Source organism: Octodon degus, unplaced genomic scaffold (genome assembly GCF_000260255.1).
Source record: "Octodon degus isolate 3935 unplaced genomic scaffold, OctDeg1.0 scaffold00170, whole genome shotgun sequence".
Taxonomy (NCBI): Eukaryota; Metazoa; Chordata; class Mammalia; order Rodentia; family Octodontidae; genus Octodon; species Octodon degus.
Window position 1 is genome coordinate 2,481,360 of NW_004524746.1, and position 19,719 is coordinate 2,501,078.

General features: G+C 41.0%; 1 protein-coding gene across 1 annotated transcript in view; it reads right to left on the reverse strand.

Annotated features, from left to right (window-relative positions):
* The window catches only part of Fam3c (family with sequence similarity 3 member C), a 45,526-nt gene extending 25,957 nt beyond the window's left edge, over positions 1-19,569 (reverse strand). The window contains exons 1-3 of the mRNA XM_004643306.2: positions 19,413-19,569; positions 9,220-9,274; positions 4,551-4,655 (exon numbers count right to left, since the gene is read on the reverse strand). Of these exons, the coding sequence (XP_004643363.1) occupies positions 4,551-4,655; positions 9,220-9,232 (118 nt within the window). The 5' untranslated portion in view covers positions 9,233-9,274; positions 19,413-19,569. The remainder of the gene's footprint in view (positions 1-4,550; positions 4,656-9,219; positions 9,275-19,412) is intronic.
* Positions 19,570-19,719: the final 150 nt, after the last annotated feature.

Sequence of the window (19,719 nt, forward strand, 5' to 3'; positions counted from 1 at the left end):
ATGGTCATACTAGCTTATAAAATTTGAAGTGAGAAAGCAATGACTGCCACTCAATTCAAAGGGAAATCAGTTTATTAATCAAGAATTTTTTTTAAAGTACAAATTAGAATTAAAACAAAAAAATACAAGTGATATAAAATTTCACCTAAGGTACTAAGAATTTCACAGTTATTTGTTGTAATACATTGTTGTCTTCCAACTGGTTATCCGTATTACCAGCTATATGCATGTAAAATTGAAGGGGGAAAAAGAAGCAAGAAATGTATAAGACATTAAGAAGAAAAATAGTACAAACAATTGGAGAAAGGAGACAAACAAATTATCTGCTCCTTTCCACAGACCAGCAGACATGCACAGTACAGTTGTTTTTAACTAAACATCACTTCCATTTATTTCATGGAAGTGCAAGGGGCAGCACATGACATTTGATGATAAAGAAACTCATGAAACACTTCTTCACAGGTGAAGGTGCACTGCTAGGCTGTAGCCACCAACACTAGAAGTCTTCTCTAGGCCCGTCATCCTGAGAACGCTAGGAGCTGAAACCCCACAGCTAGGTGACTTTCAATCATGAAAGGATACCATCCAGGAATGCAGCCCAGGCCTAACACACGCACCAAGGCCCCTCCTAGCCGTGAGCTTGTTACACAGCCCAGGCTGGCTGCAAACTCACAATCCCCCTGCCTCAGCCTCCTGAGTGTTGGGCCTACAGGTATGCCTCAGCATGGCTGGCTCCCAGTATTTCCTATTGTATGTAATTTTACAATTATCAAAACTGTTTTATTAAATACTTGTCTTTTGGCTTGGTTTCTCAGTACATTTGTGTTTCCTGTTTGGTTTTTGGTGTCGGAGATGGAAGCCAGGGCCTCACACATTCTAGGCAGGCGCTCTACCACGGAACTACACCCCACACCAAAATATTGTTTAAAAAAAAAAAAAAAATCACCATCTGCTTTGTAATTTCAACTAGTTTCAATAAAAATTTTGTTTTAATTTTCTAAAACACTACACACTAAATCTGAGTCATAATGACTTACAGAAGCTATCTCGAGTAAGCTGTTATACTAACAAGTGGGGAAAAAACAGAAAACTCACCACTACAAGAACTAGAATACCGATCATACGAACTAGTCCAATAGTAGGCTATACTTTTTCCCCTGCCATTAATTGAGATACTAAATAAGTCACAGAAGACAACACAATTCATTTTGATAATAGTCTAAATGAGAATAAAATAAACCCCGCAAATTAAATTTTCACCAATCCAACAGACAAAAATCTAATAAGGTTTTATAGCTATAAAGTATGACTTTGCTTCTGACATCAACACATGCATCTGCTCTAAGGACGCTCAAATTAAATAGCTACAATGCACAGTATAACACTTTGCAGTTACTTAACACTAGGAAAACTTTACATGAACATCAAGAGCAGTAACTATCCTAAAGAACTGAGCATTTGTTCTCAACGACTACCCCTCATTTTTCCACCTTGGATATACTCTTCTTTTTCACATAGAAACCTGAATCCTCAATTACCTACATTCATTTAACCTCAATCAGTATCTCTATCTGCAGGGCCCACTCCTACTGCGGGGTGAAGCACTGGGATGTTACTGCCCTCCCTCTGGTGGGCAGATAGACACAAGAGAAAGAAAAAGAAGGAAGGTTCTATAGTGCAAAGCCAAGTAAGAGCAGTGCTAAAATGATATAGGTACAATGCAATTAGAAACAACAGCTCAAAAAAGGAGTGATACGTTCCAGCAGAGAAGGAGGTGCAAGCAAATCTCTAAGGAGGGGCACTGATATCAAGTTTTGGAGAGTGAGATGGTCAAGAGGTGACACGGTGATGAGAAAGGTGTGGATTCAGCGCGAGCCAAGGCCAACGCACCAAAAGACGGGGCCAGCTTGTGGCAGAGCAAGGGCAGCACCCGAGGTGGGCAGGTGCAGAGAACAGTTCAGAAGGACAGGCTGGCCTCTCAGTGGATCTCCAGTGACCACAAACTTTGTATGTTATTCTCCAGGGACTGAAAGTGCTAAAGGTTCACGCGTTTCCAAGAATGATGCTGCGAGTGGTGAGATCCACATACAGCAAAGACAAGGAGACAAAGGGATAGTACCACAGTGTGTAAGAAAACAGGATGGACTAGGATGGGGACAGTGCCTAGGGGCAGGGGCAGGGGCAGATCACTGGAGGGGATCGCCAGCTAACTGCATGTGCACAACAACCGTGCCAAACACAGCTTCACCCAACCTCTTCTTCACTCGCCTCTAAAAGTAGCTAGCCTTTCTCCAAATATTTATTCTATTTGTACCAATGGTTCCACTGGCTCCCTTTGCTCAAGGACTGTCTTTTTTTTCCTTTTTTAAAATCTGTTTAGTCTCTTTTCATTGATTTGTCAGAGTTTTCACTCAACATTTACAGGTAAGTGAAAAGTCTGCTTCTTTAAAAAGGAAAAACACCTATTTCTACATCACGCTACCATCCTATAATGACCTTCCCTTAACCCACACATTTCTTAGGAAGGTCAGGGATATACTGCATTTCCAGGGCAACAACGCACAAAACTTCAGCGTCATCCATGTGGTTTCTGCCCCTGGCCACTGCAGCCAGCGGGCACTTGGTAGGAATCAACATGCACAGACTACACCAAGTAAAGAGAAGCTGCACTCTACTTTGCAATAACCATTTTAAGCTGGACCTCAGTACCTCCTTCTAAGAAGAGGGCTTAAAAACAGCCAAGTCAGGAAGAAAATGATCAATACATCAAGACGAGCAAATGTGAAGGAGGCGTCCATTACCTGAAAAGAGGAAAATGAGTAAGGGGTCTTGAAGAGCCATGGATACAGCTAACTAGCTGAGAGAACATGAGGCAGAGGAGCATTCCAGCAGGCAGAAGCACGATCAAGGACTGAAAGTAACTGCAAGAATGTCTCAATTACTTTTTTCTCATTGCTGGGACAAAATACCTGACACCTAAAATGAAGGAAAGGCTTATTTAGCTCACAGTTAGTGGAGGTTTCAGTCCACATTGGGCGGCTCTAAGGCAGAGCAGCACCTGGCAGAGAGCAGCCATTTAAGGTGTTGGAAAACAGCAAAGAACAAAGGGAGTGGTAGCTAGCTAGCCCCTCTCTCCCCTCCTTACATTTGTAATGCAAATCACCTGCTGCACAGTGAGTGTAGCACTCACACCTGCAATCCCTGCACTGGATCGATCATGTATTAATCACAAACTCTAGAAGCCCCCCACGACTGCCCAAGGCTTTTGGGGGATAACCAGACATAAACCATGACAGAGTACAAAAGACAATTAAAAGTAACACGAAGATGGACTCTAGGTAGTCCTAGCAAGAAATCCACCTGCAATGTTAGACATCAAAAGCATCTGTAGCCCTGCTATTCACAATGTGGTCCAACCACAGGAATCTCAACACCACCACAAAGTATATTCAAAAATGCAAAATCTCAGGCCAAAAAACCCAAACAAACAAACAAAAAACACAAAATCTCAGGCCACATCCCAGACACCAAATGAGAGCCTGCATTAGCCAAGACTTTCTAGAGATTCTTTCGCCAAGCACTAAAGTCTTGAGCTTGGACAAGAGAGAAAGTAGATTAAATGTCAAGGATCCCGTACAAGCATTAATTCATGCAAAGCAAAACTCATGAATCTGGAGATCTCAAAGTTCTTTCATTCAATTCTGCCTACTAGGCCAAAGGTTTTAGGTTTTATAGTTTCACTTCTCACGCTTAATTTTCAATGTTTTAAACAATATTGGAGCCAAAGTTTACTCAACAAAGATCTATGAAAAGTATCTGTAACATCACAAAATTTCAATTATGCAGGTCTATAGTCACTCCAAAAGACTTAATTTTATACAGGTTTAAATATAATACTTGCCACTTTAATACACAACCATTAAGGTCTTTATTTTCATAATAATATATTTATAGACTAGAAATACACATTAGGTACTTAAGATACACAATTCTCTAAAATAGCATTAAATTGGTTCCATTTCATTAACTTAGGGATTTTGTTAAAAACTAAGTTAAACTGCCTTGCCATGGTACATTTACGATATAGAAACATATGGATACCAAAAAGAAAAAAGGTCCCAAAAGAAAACGAAGGCTGAAAGAACGATGAATTTCGATGACCAATATTTAACATACACAATTGTGACTCCTAATCACATGGTAACTGAAAGCAAGATTTGGGTCCAATTTTTCCAGCCCCAGTAATTTAAACTTAAGGGTGTTATAGCTTCTAGAACGTGCTCTTAGAAGTCATGATTCATGCCTCTTACTTATAAAAGTCTTTAAGACTTTAAAATAAAAGTCTTTAAATTTATTCGAAGTGTTGGACAGAAGATTCATTACTTTATACTAAATTCTAAGACTTCTTACACATTTTAGAACATTCTAACAAACCACATTTACTGATAATTCTTTTTCTAAACTGAATAAACAGCAATGACTCAGCGTTGAGAGTTGATAAAAAATTTAGGCAACCACATCAAAAATGTTTTAAAACAGAAGAGACTTACCGAATAGATTTCCTAAACTTGCATCCATTTTTATTTCAAATACTTGAGAAATAACATAAAATGTCAATAAAAATACTGCCACAGCTACCACCAGCTTTACAGCTCCTAGGGAAAAGGCAGAAATTATTCAGCGAGAGTCTGTGAGCCCACACAGCTTTTGTTATGTATTTTAAACTTAAGACTACTTAAAACACTGTCTTTCTATGCAAAAACCCCCTACCTGTCAGCAGTTAACTACATAAAAGCATCATGACTGGTTTTGTTAGATGATGCAGCTTCTAGTGCTTCCCAGTATGAAGGGCAGGCAGGCAGGCAGGCAGGCAGGCAGAAATGCTGCAAGAACTCTGGACCCGCCGGAGACCACACGAGGCCAAGGCATCACTCAGCGGGCAGCTCTCAAGTGAAACGTTCACAGGTTTAGCAACATAGTCCTACAGTACATCACTAGTGGCATGGCAAACAACTTACACTAACACTTAGGCTAAGATAGGCCTTCTATCCCAAGAGGGCATAATTTGACATCTCTTTTGTATTTTATAACAAGATGATATGGTGAGCTCCATGAGGGCAGATGACTCATCTTTCATAACTGTATCTTTACTTATGTCTGTCTCACAAAGTTATCGCTGACATTACTGCTTAATATGAATTATCTGTTTAGCATTTTCTGCAAGTTTACCAGATCTAGTAAAGAAAAGGACAAAGTGCAAGGTAAGAAAACAACCAGGAGGGGCTGGAGAGATGGCTCAGTGGTCTAAAGCACCTATTTGGAACAAGCTTGGAAAAGCACAGGGACCGTGGTTCGATCCCCCAGCACCACATGCCAGCCAGTCGCGCCCCCTGGTGGGCTGAGCTGGCCACATACACACTAAATAAATGTTAAAAAAAAATAAAAAAAATAAAATCTTTAAAAAAAAAAAAAAAAAACAACAACCAGGAAAGTCTTCTTTTTAAACTTAGGATCTCAGAGCTATGTCATTAGCTTATTCAGGAACTACAGTAACATGTGCTTATGAAATTTCTCTTCTCTCTTTAACTTATATTGACATGCAAGGTAGAGGGCGGGGGATGTGGCTCAGTAGTATTACAAACAGCAGCAAAAAGTAAAAGAGGTGGAAAAGACCAGCATTCATCTTACTTTCTTAAAAGAAAAAAAGGCTTAGAAGTGAGGTGTTCACCCAGGATTACAGATAAGTTAGTGGCAGAAGGACCAAAAACCCAGGAATCCTAACAAAGTAAAGTGGTTTGCCGGTTTGCACCGTACTCCACACTCTACAACCAAACTACCTAATTCTGACTTCATAAACCTGAAAAGAACTGACACATCCTTAGAGGGGAGGAGAGGGAATCAATCGACGATGCTCGCTGTGAGGCGAGGACGCAGCTCAAGGCCTACTTACTGCTGTCTAGAAACACTCTATTACAGCTATGCATGCAGCAAGGAATAGATGGAAAATGATAAATGTCTGTACTTTCAATTTTGCTGTGAACCCAAAACTGCTCTGAAAGAAACCTTTTAAAAAGTTCTACTAATATAGCAGCTTGGCAACAAGGAAGTATGACCACTAATCCTTCCCTTTCTCTCTCCTCCATTTTCTACCTTGGTTGTTAAGGGCAACTCCAAACTGCCTGCATTTTTAGTGCAGTAGAGCATAAAATTCATTAGGTTTTGAACCCTTTCCACCAGGATGTAGCCAACTGGTCCATGCACAGTAACAACATCAACAACTCTTTGATAAACAGATGAATGCTATCAGGTGGCATATTTTTCTTGATCATTTAAAACCACAGCCTGAAGATTCTGCACTACATGCTACCATGACCAACTTATTTTCTAGCAATTATGAGTGTGTATAACCACATAACTTTTCCATCTGTCCATAAAGCAGAAATGTAAAATATACTTTTACTGTTGAACGCTGACTTTTTTTTCTATGATTTATTTGGTACAGGGTCTCACTACATAGCTAGGATTCCTAGTGACCATGTCTCAGTCTCCCCAGTGCTGGGACTGGATTACAGGTGTGCGCCGCCATGCCTGGTTTCATGCACACTGAATATTAAAATGATTTTTAAAAAACTCAAGTTTATAAAAGAAACCTGACTCTAAATTAAAAAGTTACAACGGAATACACTTTATATGTAGTACATGTAATGGTTTAGATCCTCAAACTCGCCTGTGCTCATGGGTGGGGCTTTTGAACAGTAACTAGATTCACTCACGAATGAATGAGTTCAGAGGCTGAAAGAGCAGATGGCGGAGGGGTCTGGTAAGAGGCGATCTCGCAGGGCAGGGCCTGGAAGGTGCACCTCTTTTTCTGGCTCCTCTCTTCTTTCGGGCCACTGGGGGAGCAGTTCTCTTACATGAGACCCTTCCACTCTGTCATTTCTGCTTTGGAGCCAGCTGACCAAGGACTGAAAACCTGAACCTAAAGAAACCTCTCCCCTAAGATGTAGAGGTACTGTACTCCAGCAATAGCGAAGGATGAAGGCAGCACCTACACCACTTACGAATGCCTGCTACGGAGCTAAATGCGTTTAGCGGCATAATCGCACTTTACACAACTTTTCAAATATCACTTACTTTTATAAATACAGAAAATGAAGCTAAAATTTTACCTCCCTTTGCTATAACTAGTAAGTGGCAGCACTTGCATGAAGATCTATTCACTCTACTGGACCATGACAGGAACCAGGAAGAGACAAAAGCTCTGAGGAGTAGAAAACCTACAGGCAGAGAAACTGGCACTGTCTTTAGAACCTGTTCTGGTAGAACTTCAGCAGGGCTGCTGATTCAGAACCAATATTCAGTTCTGGACTTGGAAGACTCTGTCTCCACATCACAGGACACCCATTCTGAACCTTTTACGAAACCTCTTTTGCCTTCTAGCCATGGAAGGCAGGGAGCTGCTCCTGTTTTTCACAAACCAATATGCATACACTTCATCTGGAATAGTAATGGCTGTGCGACCACTTCAAGCCACAAGGACTTATTTTAAATAGGAGACTAATTTGTCAAAATCAATAAACCGCTCATCTTCTCCATTTGTTCATTAAGGCATTCCCCTCAAGATCTAGGTGAGGAATAGTACCAAACATGAAAGAAGCACTTGGTGAATCATTCCTCATCAATTAACCTAGTCATTAGTTGTCAGAATCAGAGAAATGGGCTAGATGAGGAAGGTGATTTAAATTAGAATGAAGTTAGGATTAAGGTCAAACAAAAACCTGCTTTTCAAGTCATCACGCTTAAACGACATAGTTTAAAATCATCTAAGAAGCCACAATACTAAGCAGTCCTGCTGCACACAAAGATCCCTCAAAAAAAACGACACTGCCTGTGTTTCAAACCACAAGCAAGCTTGAGGTTTCTGGGGAAGGCTTCTTCAGCAACTGTACAATTACTTTCAAAAAGATGTTTCGTAACTTCGTGGAAAAAGAGATCCAGTTTTCAAAAATTTCACAAAAGCATTCCTAACAACCTTCAGTTTTGTTTAACAACCGTCAAGCATATCAGTTTAATAGCCATGACGTCTGATGAGCTTCCTGACTCTACAACTGCAGCCAAAGTAGGAAGATTCGCTGTTCGCCTCCTTTGACATGAGGCATTTTTAAAAGATGTTTTTAAAGGAAAATATTTAGCCTTCCAGTGAGAGGAAATTAAAGGAGCAACTATCTTGATTCTGAGAAACTGTAAGCTGCCTTCCATGCTGGGCACATATTTGCAGAAATCCCTTTCTAACACTTGCATTGCTTAGGCCTTTTACTGGATGGAGAAAGCGTGGGGCATTCACGGAGTTTCCTACAGGTAGGAAGAGGGCATCCAGGTGCTTCGAGGTCAGTCTTATAATGTCTGGAGGATGACTACCTCAATACTGTGAACACTTGCTGATTTCTTTCCTTTATTTAATATGTTGTCAAGAACAGGTTAATGTCCTTAAAACTTTACAGACTGAACTTGAATAAATACTGAGCAAAAAGAAATTTTGCTGAGTTCTTTACATGTACTTGTTTTAATTTTACATGGGAGAGATTAAAACTTTTAAACTACAGAACTCATTTTTCTCAAGAGGCTTATATAGACTTGGCAAAAACAAAAATCCTGTGCTATCAAAACCATTCTTCATATGGACATTTTACGTGCAATACCAGGCAAACACAAGCTTCATGTATAAGAAAAAAAAAACAAAAAACATTAAAACCACAACTTAAAATATTTGCCATTTCAAAAGTCTCTCACTAAAACTTTACATAATTCTACATGTCCAATCTGTGACTGGCTGACTACCTAGCCGCGAGTGACTTACACGCTGTGAGCACGTGGGCGGCACACGCTTCTCTTTCAGCGCCAGGCGGGGACACGTGCACAGCACATCTTAATTCCTTTCCCATCTGCTTCCGCTTTCCCTTTCCCCTCTGTCTCTTGAGCACCTTCTCAGCTGAGAAAGATCTATTTTCCTAGTCCCAAAAACTTCTTTTACTTTTGCTCTTTAGTTACAATTTAGCTTTCCCATGTGATATGTAAGCTTGTGGGTCTGATTTATTGCACTTAACATAATTTATTTTAGCTCTGTACTCAACATAAAGAAATACCATTTACCCTCTCCTTTAGATGTTATAAACAGTTTCCCCAAAGTCAAAATTATATCCAGCAGATTAAAGAGCTTACCTGCTACCCTCATGTTTGGTTTTTCAGTCTACAGCACTTTTCATTAAATAAACTCCTAAAATCAAAAGAAAAAGCAAACACGGTTAATCCTAGGTGGAATATCCTTCCTTCGACTGATTCGGACTGCGTGTTCTAAAGCGGGAATCCAGTGAACACCAGTGCAGCTCTGCAGGGCTGTGTCGCCTGCTACTGCTTCCTCAGCTCCCTCGCATTACGAACAAATGAGAAAGGTGGCCAGCGAGCTGTGACCTGAGGACGATGCCTCTACTCTCGTGACATCGGACCTTGAAGGAACTTCTGACCAGTTCCACACGTCCAATTTGCAGGTATGCTTCAAAGAAGTTAAGCTGTTAGTGTGGTAATGGGGAAAATTGTTGGCGGAAATGTGGCAGGAGTTAGGAGAGTCAGCTCGCACCAGGACCCTGTGCTAAGTGACCTCTGATGTGACAACTCAGGGACCACGGCATTCATAGCAAAGGGTTCCCTTCAGGTTTTTCACTTTATATGTACAAAATAATACCCACAGCTATACAAAATTACAATTTCAAATATTCCAGCAATTTTCATTATTGATAGAACATTACACATCAAATATTGTTCTTCAATATTATTTACCACAAGGGCTGGCCAAATAGCTGAGTGGATTAAAGTGCCTGCAAGCAGGCACAGTTGGGGTTCAATCCCCAGTCCTGCCATGCTGGCCCCACCCCTGGGGCATGCTAAAATGGCAATTGAGACTGGGCGTGGTGGCGCGTGCCTGTAATCCCAGCTCTTGGGAGGCTGTAAAAAGGTGGATCACTACGAGTCCAATCTAGTAGTGAGACCCTTCCTGAAAATTACAAAAAAAAGATATTGTTTACCACAGAAGAAACAGATGCTACCAAAAAAAAAAACCTGGAAGACTATGCATGTTTCTCTCCTGATAGCACAGGTGAAATTTAAAAAAATAAAATAGAAAACTGGTAATAAAGCATGTCCAAGTCAAATCAATCTCCCATATAGATTAAATTCACAATAAACATTTCATTAGTGAAGCATATTAATCAGAATTATATTTTTTCAGACTGGATTGATACTTGTATTTCAATGCTGAGATCTGATCTAGTAGTTCACTGAAAGCTATAAACAAAAAACCCAGTCTCCTCATCCCCCCCACCCCCCTGAAAAAAGAGACACCCCGTCTTCTTATCACCACTTTACCTCCACACAATCTACTCTGAAGGGGGAGAAATCATTTATACAAGTTGTGTATTATTGATTTCCTTCCTTCCTTCCTTATCTGAATACCTTCCACATGATAGGAAAAGTCAATGTTATATATCTTTTTATACTGCTTAGCCAAAGGCTAGGAAAACACTAAAAGTTACCAAGAGATACTAAAGTATCCACCAGCCATCACACAAAGCCATAAAAAAAAAAAAAAGAAAAAAAAGCTCTTGGCTTTTCAAATGAAAATTCCAACAGGTTATAGTCCCCTTTGGCTTTCAGTGAAATTGAAATTTGTCTTCACAACCCACACGTCTTTCCTTGACATAAATATTCCAAAATAATGTCACTCTTATCTGAGTGTGGCCAGGAAAACGTCTGAGAATTCCATAAGCTGCTGGGGCCCGGCACCTGCTGGTCCGTTTCAGCCTCTCCCCACTGGGGCTACCGTGCCACCTGGTGTCACCTCCAGCAAGCCTGTTTCTAAACGCAACAGTGCTAAGATGCAATGTAAGCAACCATGACACAACCAACTGATGAACACTGATTGTTTCCCATTAACATTTCTTCGTATGCTAACATTTAGTAAGATCTCTAAATTAAAATTTCATCAAATTAACTTTCAACCATAACACATCTTCAATTAACTGGCTTAATGTTCTTGCATCTTTAATGACACAGAGGTACAAAGCAGCAAAAAAAGGTGGCATATGGATCAGAGCAAATTCTGGCTGACATCGCTGGCTGACAGCTATGTCTGTAAGCTGGGGGCACTACTCCGGCAGTTTGTGCATGCGTTACGGGGCCATTAAATATATTTGGAAGCAAATCACAGAACATGTTTATAATATGCTAATTCCAAGTGTTTCCTGACTTGTTTCCCAAGAAGGCATTTAAAGACAAAGGCAATCTTTACATATGATAACCGTAGTGAAGAAAAAGCAAACATAATGAAAAGCTCAGGCCAAACTGCCAACAAAGAAACGAGAACAGAACAGGTCCAGAGAAAATGAACACAACAGTGGAAGGCTAGAAAGGTCCCTATCAGAATTCTAAACAGAAGGTTAATATATTATTCATTTACAGGCAGAGATACAGAAATTACAGCCAATTAGCAAAACCAGAATTATTAGTGGCTGGAAGATCATTCAGGGCAGGTTAAAAACAAAGAAATTTAAAAAAAAAAATCAAAAAAAAAAAAAACCCCTCAAACAGCGCATTTAGAGAATACAGGTGCCACAAGAGGAAGCAGGGGCCAAACAAGAAGATTCAGTGACGCAGGCAGCTACAGCGGGCTGCTCAACATAAGCTGCCCGAGGCCCCAACAGTGAACACCAAGAGGGGCGTGGCCAAGCCGCTGTGCAGTGACCCGCTGCGCTCGATACACCAACTATGTGACCAGGCAGAAGGGAGAGGGCCCAAGCTAGGGCCTCACAGTGACAGACTGACTTTCTTTCAATGTTTTATAATTTAAAGGTTCTTTTTTAGATCCAACACTCGTTGAGGCCAATTGAGTGAAGTGCTGTTACTGAAGGAAAAATCAGGCTACCATATGAATGAGGTGTGGTCTTAAAATCCATTAACTTCATGAACAGCAGTGAAGACAAGCACAAGTGATACTTCAGCCTTCCTTGAGAGAAGTGCAAGCTCCATCAGGTGAATTACAAGAATATCATTTCATATCAGCAAAAGAAGCCAAGAAAAGAACTAACAGGCAGAACAAGTCTTGCCAATTAATACAAACTAGGGAATAAATCACACAGACAGGGTGCGATTCACACATTATTTCTTATGATCCTCCCATCAGCCCTCTGGCTCTAGTGGGTATTAAGGGGCATTACTAATGAGGTCAAGGGATTTATCTAAGGTCCTATGGAGGTTAAAGAAGCTTAAAACAAGTCTCGTTCCCTGTCATCCCAGCTGCTCACTGATATTCTCTAAGAGGAGAGACCTGCTAACAAAAGGTCATGCCAGTCAGCAAGGCTTTTGCAAACTGTTCCACGAATTTCGGATATCTGCTGCAAGCCAGCAACATCAGAGTAGTGACACTTTGTCAAAATGACTAAACTAGTGTGTTAGAACCTTCCCACCTCAAGAGAGAAACGACACAAGAAAATGAAGCAAACAGAGCACTCATTGATACAGTTAATACCTATAAACAGGAACCACTTAGTTAAATCAGAAGAAAATATTACAAGTTATACTCCACAAATACGGAAAAACTGTCATTCAATTCAATCCAGTTTAACAGTGCAGTGACAATTTTAACTACAATAACCAGGTTCTCATGATGCTAGCATTCACATGGATGAGTGGCTTTTCCAGAGTAGGTCAAAGTGCAAATGGGTATATTTTGGCTCTGTGATTGTTAATTTTATGTATCTAATTGACTAGGCCACTGGCTATCCATACAGAGCCCACAAAAAAAAAAAAAAAAAAAACTTGCATAAATAGTTTAAAACTAAATTTATTGAGACACGAGCTTAATACAGGTTACCTTTGGCCTCTACAATTACATGAGGCACTCCCGGTGGTGGGCATCAGCTTCCAAACATTTGTTAGGGTGACAGGCCGCTAAGTGGGCATACTTTTTTCGTGTGTGTGTGTGGATTCTGTATGTAAACATTATTCAGCGTGAACCTGCAAAGATGTCTGTGGACTGGGGAACGCAGATTGCTCTCCTCACTAGAGTCCAGTTTAACTGATAACCTGAATAAAGACCAAGAAAGGCTGAGTCTTTGCTCAGTGTCATATTATGACACATATATTCAGAAATATATGTGACATATATAAAACATATAAGGCACCCATATTTTTCAACTATACTTCCTGGCTCAGAGCTCCCCCTACCATAGCAGGCCGTAACACCTAAAATTTGTCTTCCCCATAACAAATCTTAGAAACCCTAAACTTCACTCACTTCTCTGTTTTGGAGCCACACATACAGAAACGTGTCTGAGAAGCCTCTGTGACAGCAGGTCCTAAGACCCTCCTTACACTAGAGAGGTCCTGCTGCCAACCAGGAAGGCAGAACTGCTGCACAGACAGGCCACGGAGATCTCTGCACTCCCTTTAGTCTGCTACGTTAAGTCCTCTTTTGGTCCCACCACATTTTAACATGGTTGTCCATGCTTCAGGCATGCCTATGCAACCAAGTCTCCATAAAACCCCAGAGTATGGAAAAATTCCAGATTATGGAACATGGACAGGGGAGGTTCTGGGGGGTTGGGTCCAGGATGCCATGGAAATTGTGTCGCTTCTGACACAGCTTACTGGGGCACCTAGTTACCTGCGTCCTTTGTAATAACCTTTACCACAGAGTAGTCAATCTAAATTCTTCTATGAGTTCTGGGAGCCACTGAAGCAAACTAGCTGAAACCCAAGAGGAGGTTGTGGGAATGCTCGTTTATAGCCAGTTCATCAGGAGCACAGGGAAAACTACCAGGGTCTAAGGTAGGAGGGGTGGTCTTGGGAAGTGAGTCCTCCCCCTGCGGTACCTGACACTGCCTCCAGCTGTAGTAACAGAGCTGAAATGGAGCAGAGAACACCTAGCTAGTGTCTGGGGAACTGATGGCAATCTTCTCATCAGGAGAAATCTCCATGTCTTTTGAGGTCTTTCGTGCCTGAGTAGGGAAAAAAAAAAAAAAAAACATTTCTCTAACAGAGGAAGAATTCACTCCCTCTCTGTCTTTAAGCTGAGAGAATACATTCAGATGAGGACTGAACCATCTATTGCCAAGTGCAGATCCTAGACTTCTCTGCCTCTAATCTGTATGAAACAATTTCTTATAACAAACTACAAGAATAGGTAGTTTATCATAAGGGATGTCTAGGTCATCTATTTAATATAACATGTATGGATATGGGGGGCCTGGCCCTAGCTCAGTTCTTTAAGTGTCTGCTTCCACAAAGCTGTTAGCCTCAGGTTGTTGTAGTTCGATCCCCACAACCCTCCAGCCAGCCAAAAGTGCCCTGAAGGCATTCAAGGAGCAAAAAAAAAAAAAAAATCCTTATGGGGCTGGTGAGATGGCTCAATGGTCTAAAGCACCTACTTAGAACAAGCTTAGCAAACACAGGGACCGCGGTTCAATCCCCCAGCACCACATGCCAGCCAGCCCCTCCCCCTGGTGGGCTGAGCTGCCGCCCCACACACACATACAAATAAATAAATAAAATTTAAAAAAAAAATGTATGGATATGATCTATAGCTATATTATCTAAATTCATATAATCTCCACCTTTAGGTAAGAAATACATGTTCTATATCTATAGGTGTGTCACCATCTATACTTATAATCTATATATCTATAGATAGATAATTACACAGCAATGCATTATCTGGTTTATATATTTCCTCTTGGTACTGTTTCTCTAAAGAATTCATACTAATAAAGATCAAGAGGACAAACTAAAATAGCAAGTTGTGTGAGGATATTTAAAATAGAGAGGAAGGGTGGGCCAGATAGCTCAGCAGATTAAAGTGCCTGCTTAGGTGGACACAGGGCATCTGAGGTTAGATCCCCAGCCTGCTGCGCCAGCCAGGAACGGGGACTGGGCACAGTGGTGCGCGTCTGTAATCCCAGTACTTGGGAGGCTGAAAACAGGAGAATCACTAAAAGTCTGATCTACATAGTGAGACCCTGTAGACCCTGTCCTACGTACAAAGAATAAGAGAGGAAAAAGAGAATACTGAAATGAATACTACAACTATGACAGCCACAATATTATCTCACATTTACAAAAAGGAGTATGACACTAAAAAATATGCAATAAATAATTATATATCTGTGAGTAAAACAGGATGAGCATTGGGAAACTTCTGTAAGAAGAAGACTGTACAAGTGCCCCACTTCACAGCTGTAGCTGAAATGCAAACCACCAAAAATGTGAAAATGTACAACCCACCCACGTTCTAATAAAGCTACGCCTACACGCTGAAATTTGAATTCCTAAAATTTTCATGTACTATCAAATTTTTCTTTTTTACCTCACTGAAAAATGTGAAAATCAACTCAGGCTCATGGGACATACAGGTCTAAGGGGTACAATTTACAGAGTTATGAGGCAAGGAAAAAAAAATTTGATCAAAAAATCTAAAATAAAAAATTTAAAACTTTGTGGCCATGCCCTAAAAGTCCAGGATACACAGCCCCATACAGTTTCTACTGCTTCTCTTAAGAATCCTCCTACAGCGCTAGGACCGATCCAATATTCTAAGTCCTGCACTCCGCGAGGCACTGTCCTAACTGCCCGCTCTCCGTGCCAAGCAGCTTGTTTTCTAGAGGAAATACCACCACCTCACTCTTCGAAAGGATTCTTTTCCTTTCTATAGATGACACTGACCTTTTACAATGAAGGCAGGGATGAAGCTAGGCACTGACTCTTCCAAATCCATCGCAGGATACATAAATAAATTGATAATAATTAATCGCACTGAATTAAACTTCATTTCATTAACTATAAGATGATTTTAGTGGGAAGTTAATACTGCTATTTCCTTTATGTAAGTGTATGCAATGAGCCTAATAAAGCATAGGATAATTATGTATCTCATGCTTGACCAACTTTTAAAATTCCAAATATTTATTTTTTAAACACTTTCCCTTTAGCAATACAAGTTATGTGTATAGTAAATAAGAGACTGTTATCAAATAGCCTATCTTACTCAGAGGCCACACATCTTTGCCAGGCTGAACTTCGAAAAGTAAATTGAGAAGGGTGACATAATATTCACTTGGAAGATTATTAACATTTAAAATCTCAGTATGCGATGTGAGCTGCTATCTTTATTAGGTATACTGTACATCTAATAGAATGTGGTCTTTAAAATCTAACTCGAGAAAATACTTAATAGTACAAAAACACTACAAACAGGTCAGTCATTTGAAGGTGTCCAGTCTAGACCAGCTTTGTCCCAAAGTCTTAGTGGGGACCAAAGCAGCCAAGCCTGACAGACCACATGCACTACATCCTGAGAGAATTCCAACCCAAGTCACTTCAATCTCACAAATGCCTAATATTCTTCCAGTTCACCTAAATTAGCTGAAGAAATTTAGAAGTACTCCTCATCAGAAACACAAGATACCTGATTTGGGAAACAGTCCAGTGGATCAACAAGTATGTTTTCCAAACACATGCTGAGGGATTAAAACTGAAAAGGACTCACATTCTGTTCCTCCTTCCCAAATCCAACTCACCTAACTTTTCTCCACCACTGAAGGTCATACCATAGAATGTGGCTGGGCTTTTCATTAAATTCTCATTATTGGGGAAAGACTTGTCTGAACCTATACATTTTCTTGCAGTATCCAATAGGATGTCGCAGCTTTTCTTACTGGGTTGGCAGCCAGAGCTCCAGTCTACTCTGACAGAGGCTTGGTCTTAACCACATCCTAAAACTTCTCGTGACAGCCACAGGACTGGAGGCTCTGTGCATAATCAGCTCATTGGCTCTGCTGATGGCCACAGAGTTGTCTAACTGAAAAACATAAAAATAAAAAAATAACTGACAGGAAATGACCAAAGTCAAACCATCGTGCCGCACCTGATGTCAAAGTGACAATGAGTAAATGCTTCAGTAAAACTTCTAAACTGAGCCACAAATACAGAAATGTCTGAAAATGAAAGGAAAATCCAATGGGGTCAAACTGGAGGGCAAGATCCCTTTAAATTGCATGTAAAGCAGTCACGAGTATTATCTTCACTGAAAACCAGTGGCAAGGAAGGACAATGTATATAAACTTTTATATAGACATTTCACATGGCAGTACATCTGAGGAAAGCTGCTATCATTTATCTCGTTCTACACCTCATAATAAAACTGTAACATAAGCGGCACCCCTCAGCGCCACAGATGCCTTAAAACCCTGTATTTTAAGATATTCACTGCTCTCATTAACATGCCTAAACTTGGGGTGAGGTTTATTACTACACTTTTTGTTTGTTAGTAGTAATATAAAATGGTGTGCCTTACTGTGGGAACAGATTCAACGAAAAATCTTATGAACTTCTACAAAGCCACGACTACAGTACTACCCACATCCTGGATATCAGAATTTTGACTTATGACTGTGCTTTTTCTGATGCAAATTTATAACCCAACTGAAGACCAGGAAAATCCGAATCCCTGGGAGTGAGGCCTAAAACCCTGGACTGTAGAAAAACTCCCCAGGTGCTACTCATTCACCCTGGGCTCTAAGGATCTCTGAACAGCAACTCAAGGGTGAGGGGCAGTGTGAGTGAGGCAGATCTAGGCCAGAAATGACAAGAATTTCTTTTTTCTCTGACCAAGGAATGGAAATCACCAGGTTTCCAGGCCACGCAGGCAGTGAATAAATCTGAAGAAATGTGGAGAGAAATGGGAACGAACTCCTCTATGTAATGGTTCAAACAGGTTACTAGATTTTAAATTATTCAAGAAAATATTTTATAGCTGTCCTGTCAAGACAGATTTTGCTTAAACTGCTATAATTCAGCTGAAGAAATGTGATTCAATTTCAGGAACTCAGAGAACAAAAACACCAAAATGAGACAACAAGACAATTCTACACAGTGAGCTCTGCTTGCTCCTTCAAGAATTCTACAGCATTTTACAGTATAATCTAAACTACCTAATCCTATGCTGTACAATCTCAGAGGAGACGGAAGGACAAACATGTTCAGGAATGGTGAAAAATACCATCATTTTATTTATAAGATAAACATAAATAGGGCAATGAAGTATCCATCCCAGACTGCTAAAACCAAGATCACAGAAAGCCACAAATTTTCACCCAGTGTAACTACTACCTGCATCTCTAATAACTGTGTTACTTTTAGCAAAGGAGAAGTCACAGCTTGCTACTCTGAGTTTAAGAACTATCTTTTAAGTGGTCTGTAGAATTAAAACATATCAAAGTAGGCACAATTCTATCAGTCAACCTTCACTCAAAGAAACAGTGTTTCCGCTTGGCTGAGGGCCGGGGTAAACAGTATCAATACACTATTTCTACCAAATAAATAAATGCACACCAGTTAACAGTCATTTGCAAAGGATATGGAAAAAGCTCCCGTTGTAAAATTTTACAAAAATGGATCAAGTGAAACAAAAATTTGCTTCTGGAAAAAAAAAAATGTACTTCTGTTGATCAATGCCCTTCACAATTCATTTAATGATCACAAACTGCAGGTAATGAGCGTCACCATTAGGTAGCACACCTGGTACCACAATACCATCTTAAATCTTCTAAGTAACAGTTTATCATAAAAATCAATAAGAACTCACTCACTGCTTGAGCTCATCATCGTTTACCTTTCTCTCTAGTACACACTACACACACAAACCACCAAGATCCAGGGCCAGAAAATCACCAGATCCAGTGCCTCGGTGGAGGCGGCCCCGCCCCCGGGGAGAACGCCTAAAACAAGGCATGGTGGCCTGTGCCTGTAATACCAGCGCTGGGGAGGCTGAGACAGGAGGATCACTACGAGTTCAAGCTGCATTGCGAGACCCTGTATCAAATACTTTTAAAAAAATCACCAGATCCATCAAGGGAAGAATGAATAAACAAAATATGATACTGTAACCATGTGTGCGGTTCTGCTTAAGCTGGTTTCTGCATCAACCACTAGTCAGGATAAAGAACCCCTATATTGCTTGTCGAACGACAGTGAGAAATTTTTACTAAGTTAAACGGAAATCTCTGTATTCCTTTGGGCACTGTATTAGGAAGAACAGTGATGTTTTCAAAAACTTGGAAAATCTAATGGGATAGCACTAGCCCTGCAAGGTGTTTGTAGGTCCAAGGGAGCCGGGATCTGCGGCAGGACTCAGCCTTCACTTAACTTCTCCAAGAACCCTATTCTCATCTGCAAAAACGGCAGCATCAGACAAAAGCACCTATTCACTGATAGCGCTAAGTGAATAAGTGCACACGTGAAAGCACTTGGCAACAGTGCGGGGCACATAATAAGCAATTTAAAATCGCTCAGTTACACCGAATCCTCACCCAGCTGGCCCGATGAAAAGCAGCAGGCTTTCTCCGTGAGCGCGCTGAGGGCGACGGAGCTGGCAATCTGCGCTCCGCAGTGAGAGTCACTACATCGCCCGGTACAGAGCAGGCGGCATCGCAGCAAAACGAGGCAAACGAGGGCCAATTCGGGGATGACGTCGAGACCGACCGGCCAGAACCAGCTGGGCTGAGGAGCCCCCCAACTCCGCACGGCAGGGCGGCCGTCACAGAGCGTCCCCGCCGCGCCCTCCCCGAGCGGACGCCGGCCGGGGGCGCAGGAGCGGGCGCGGGTCCCGGGTGTCGC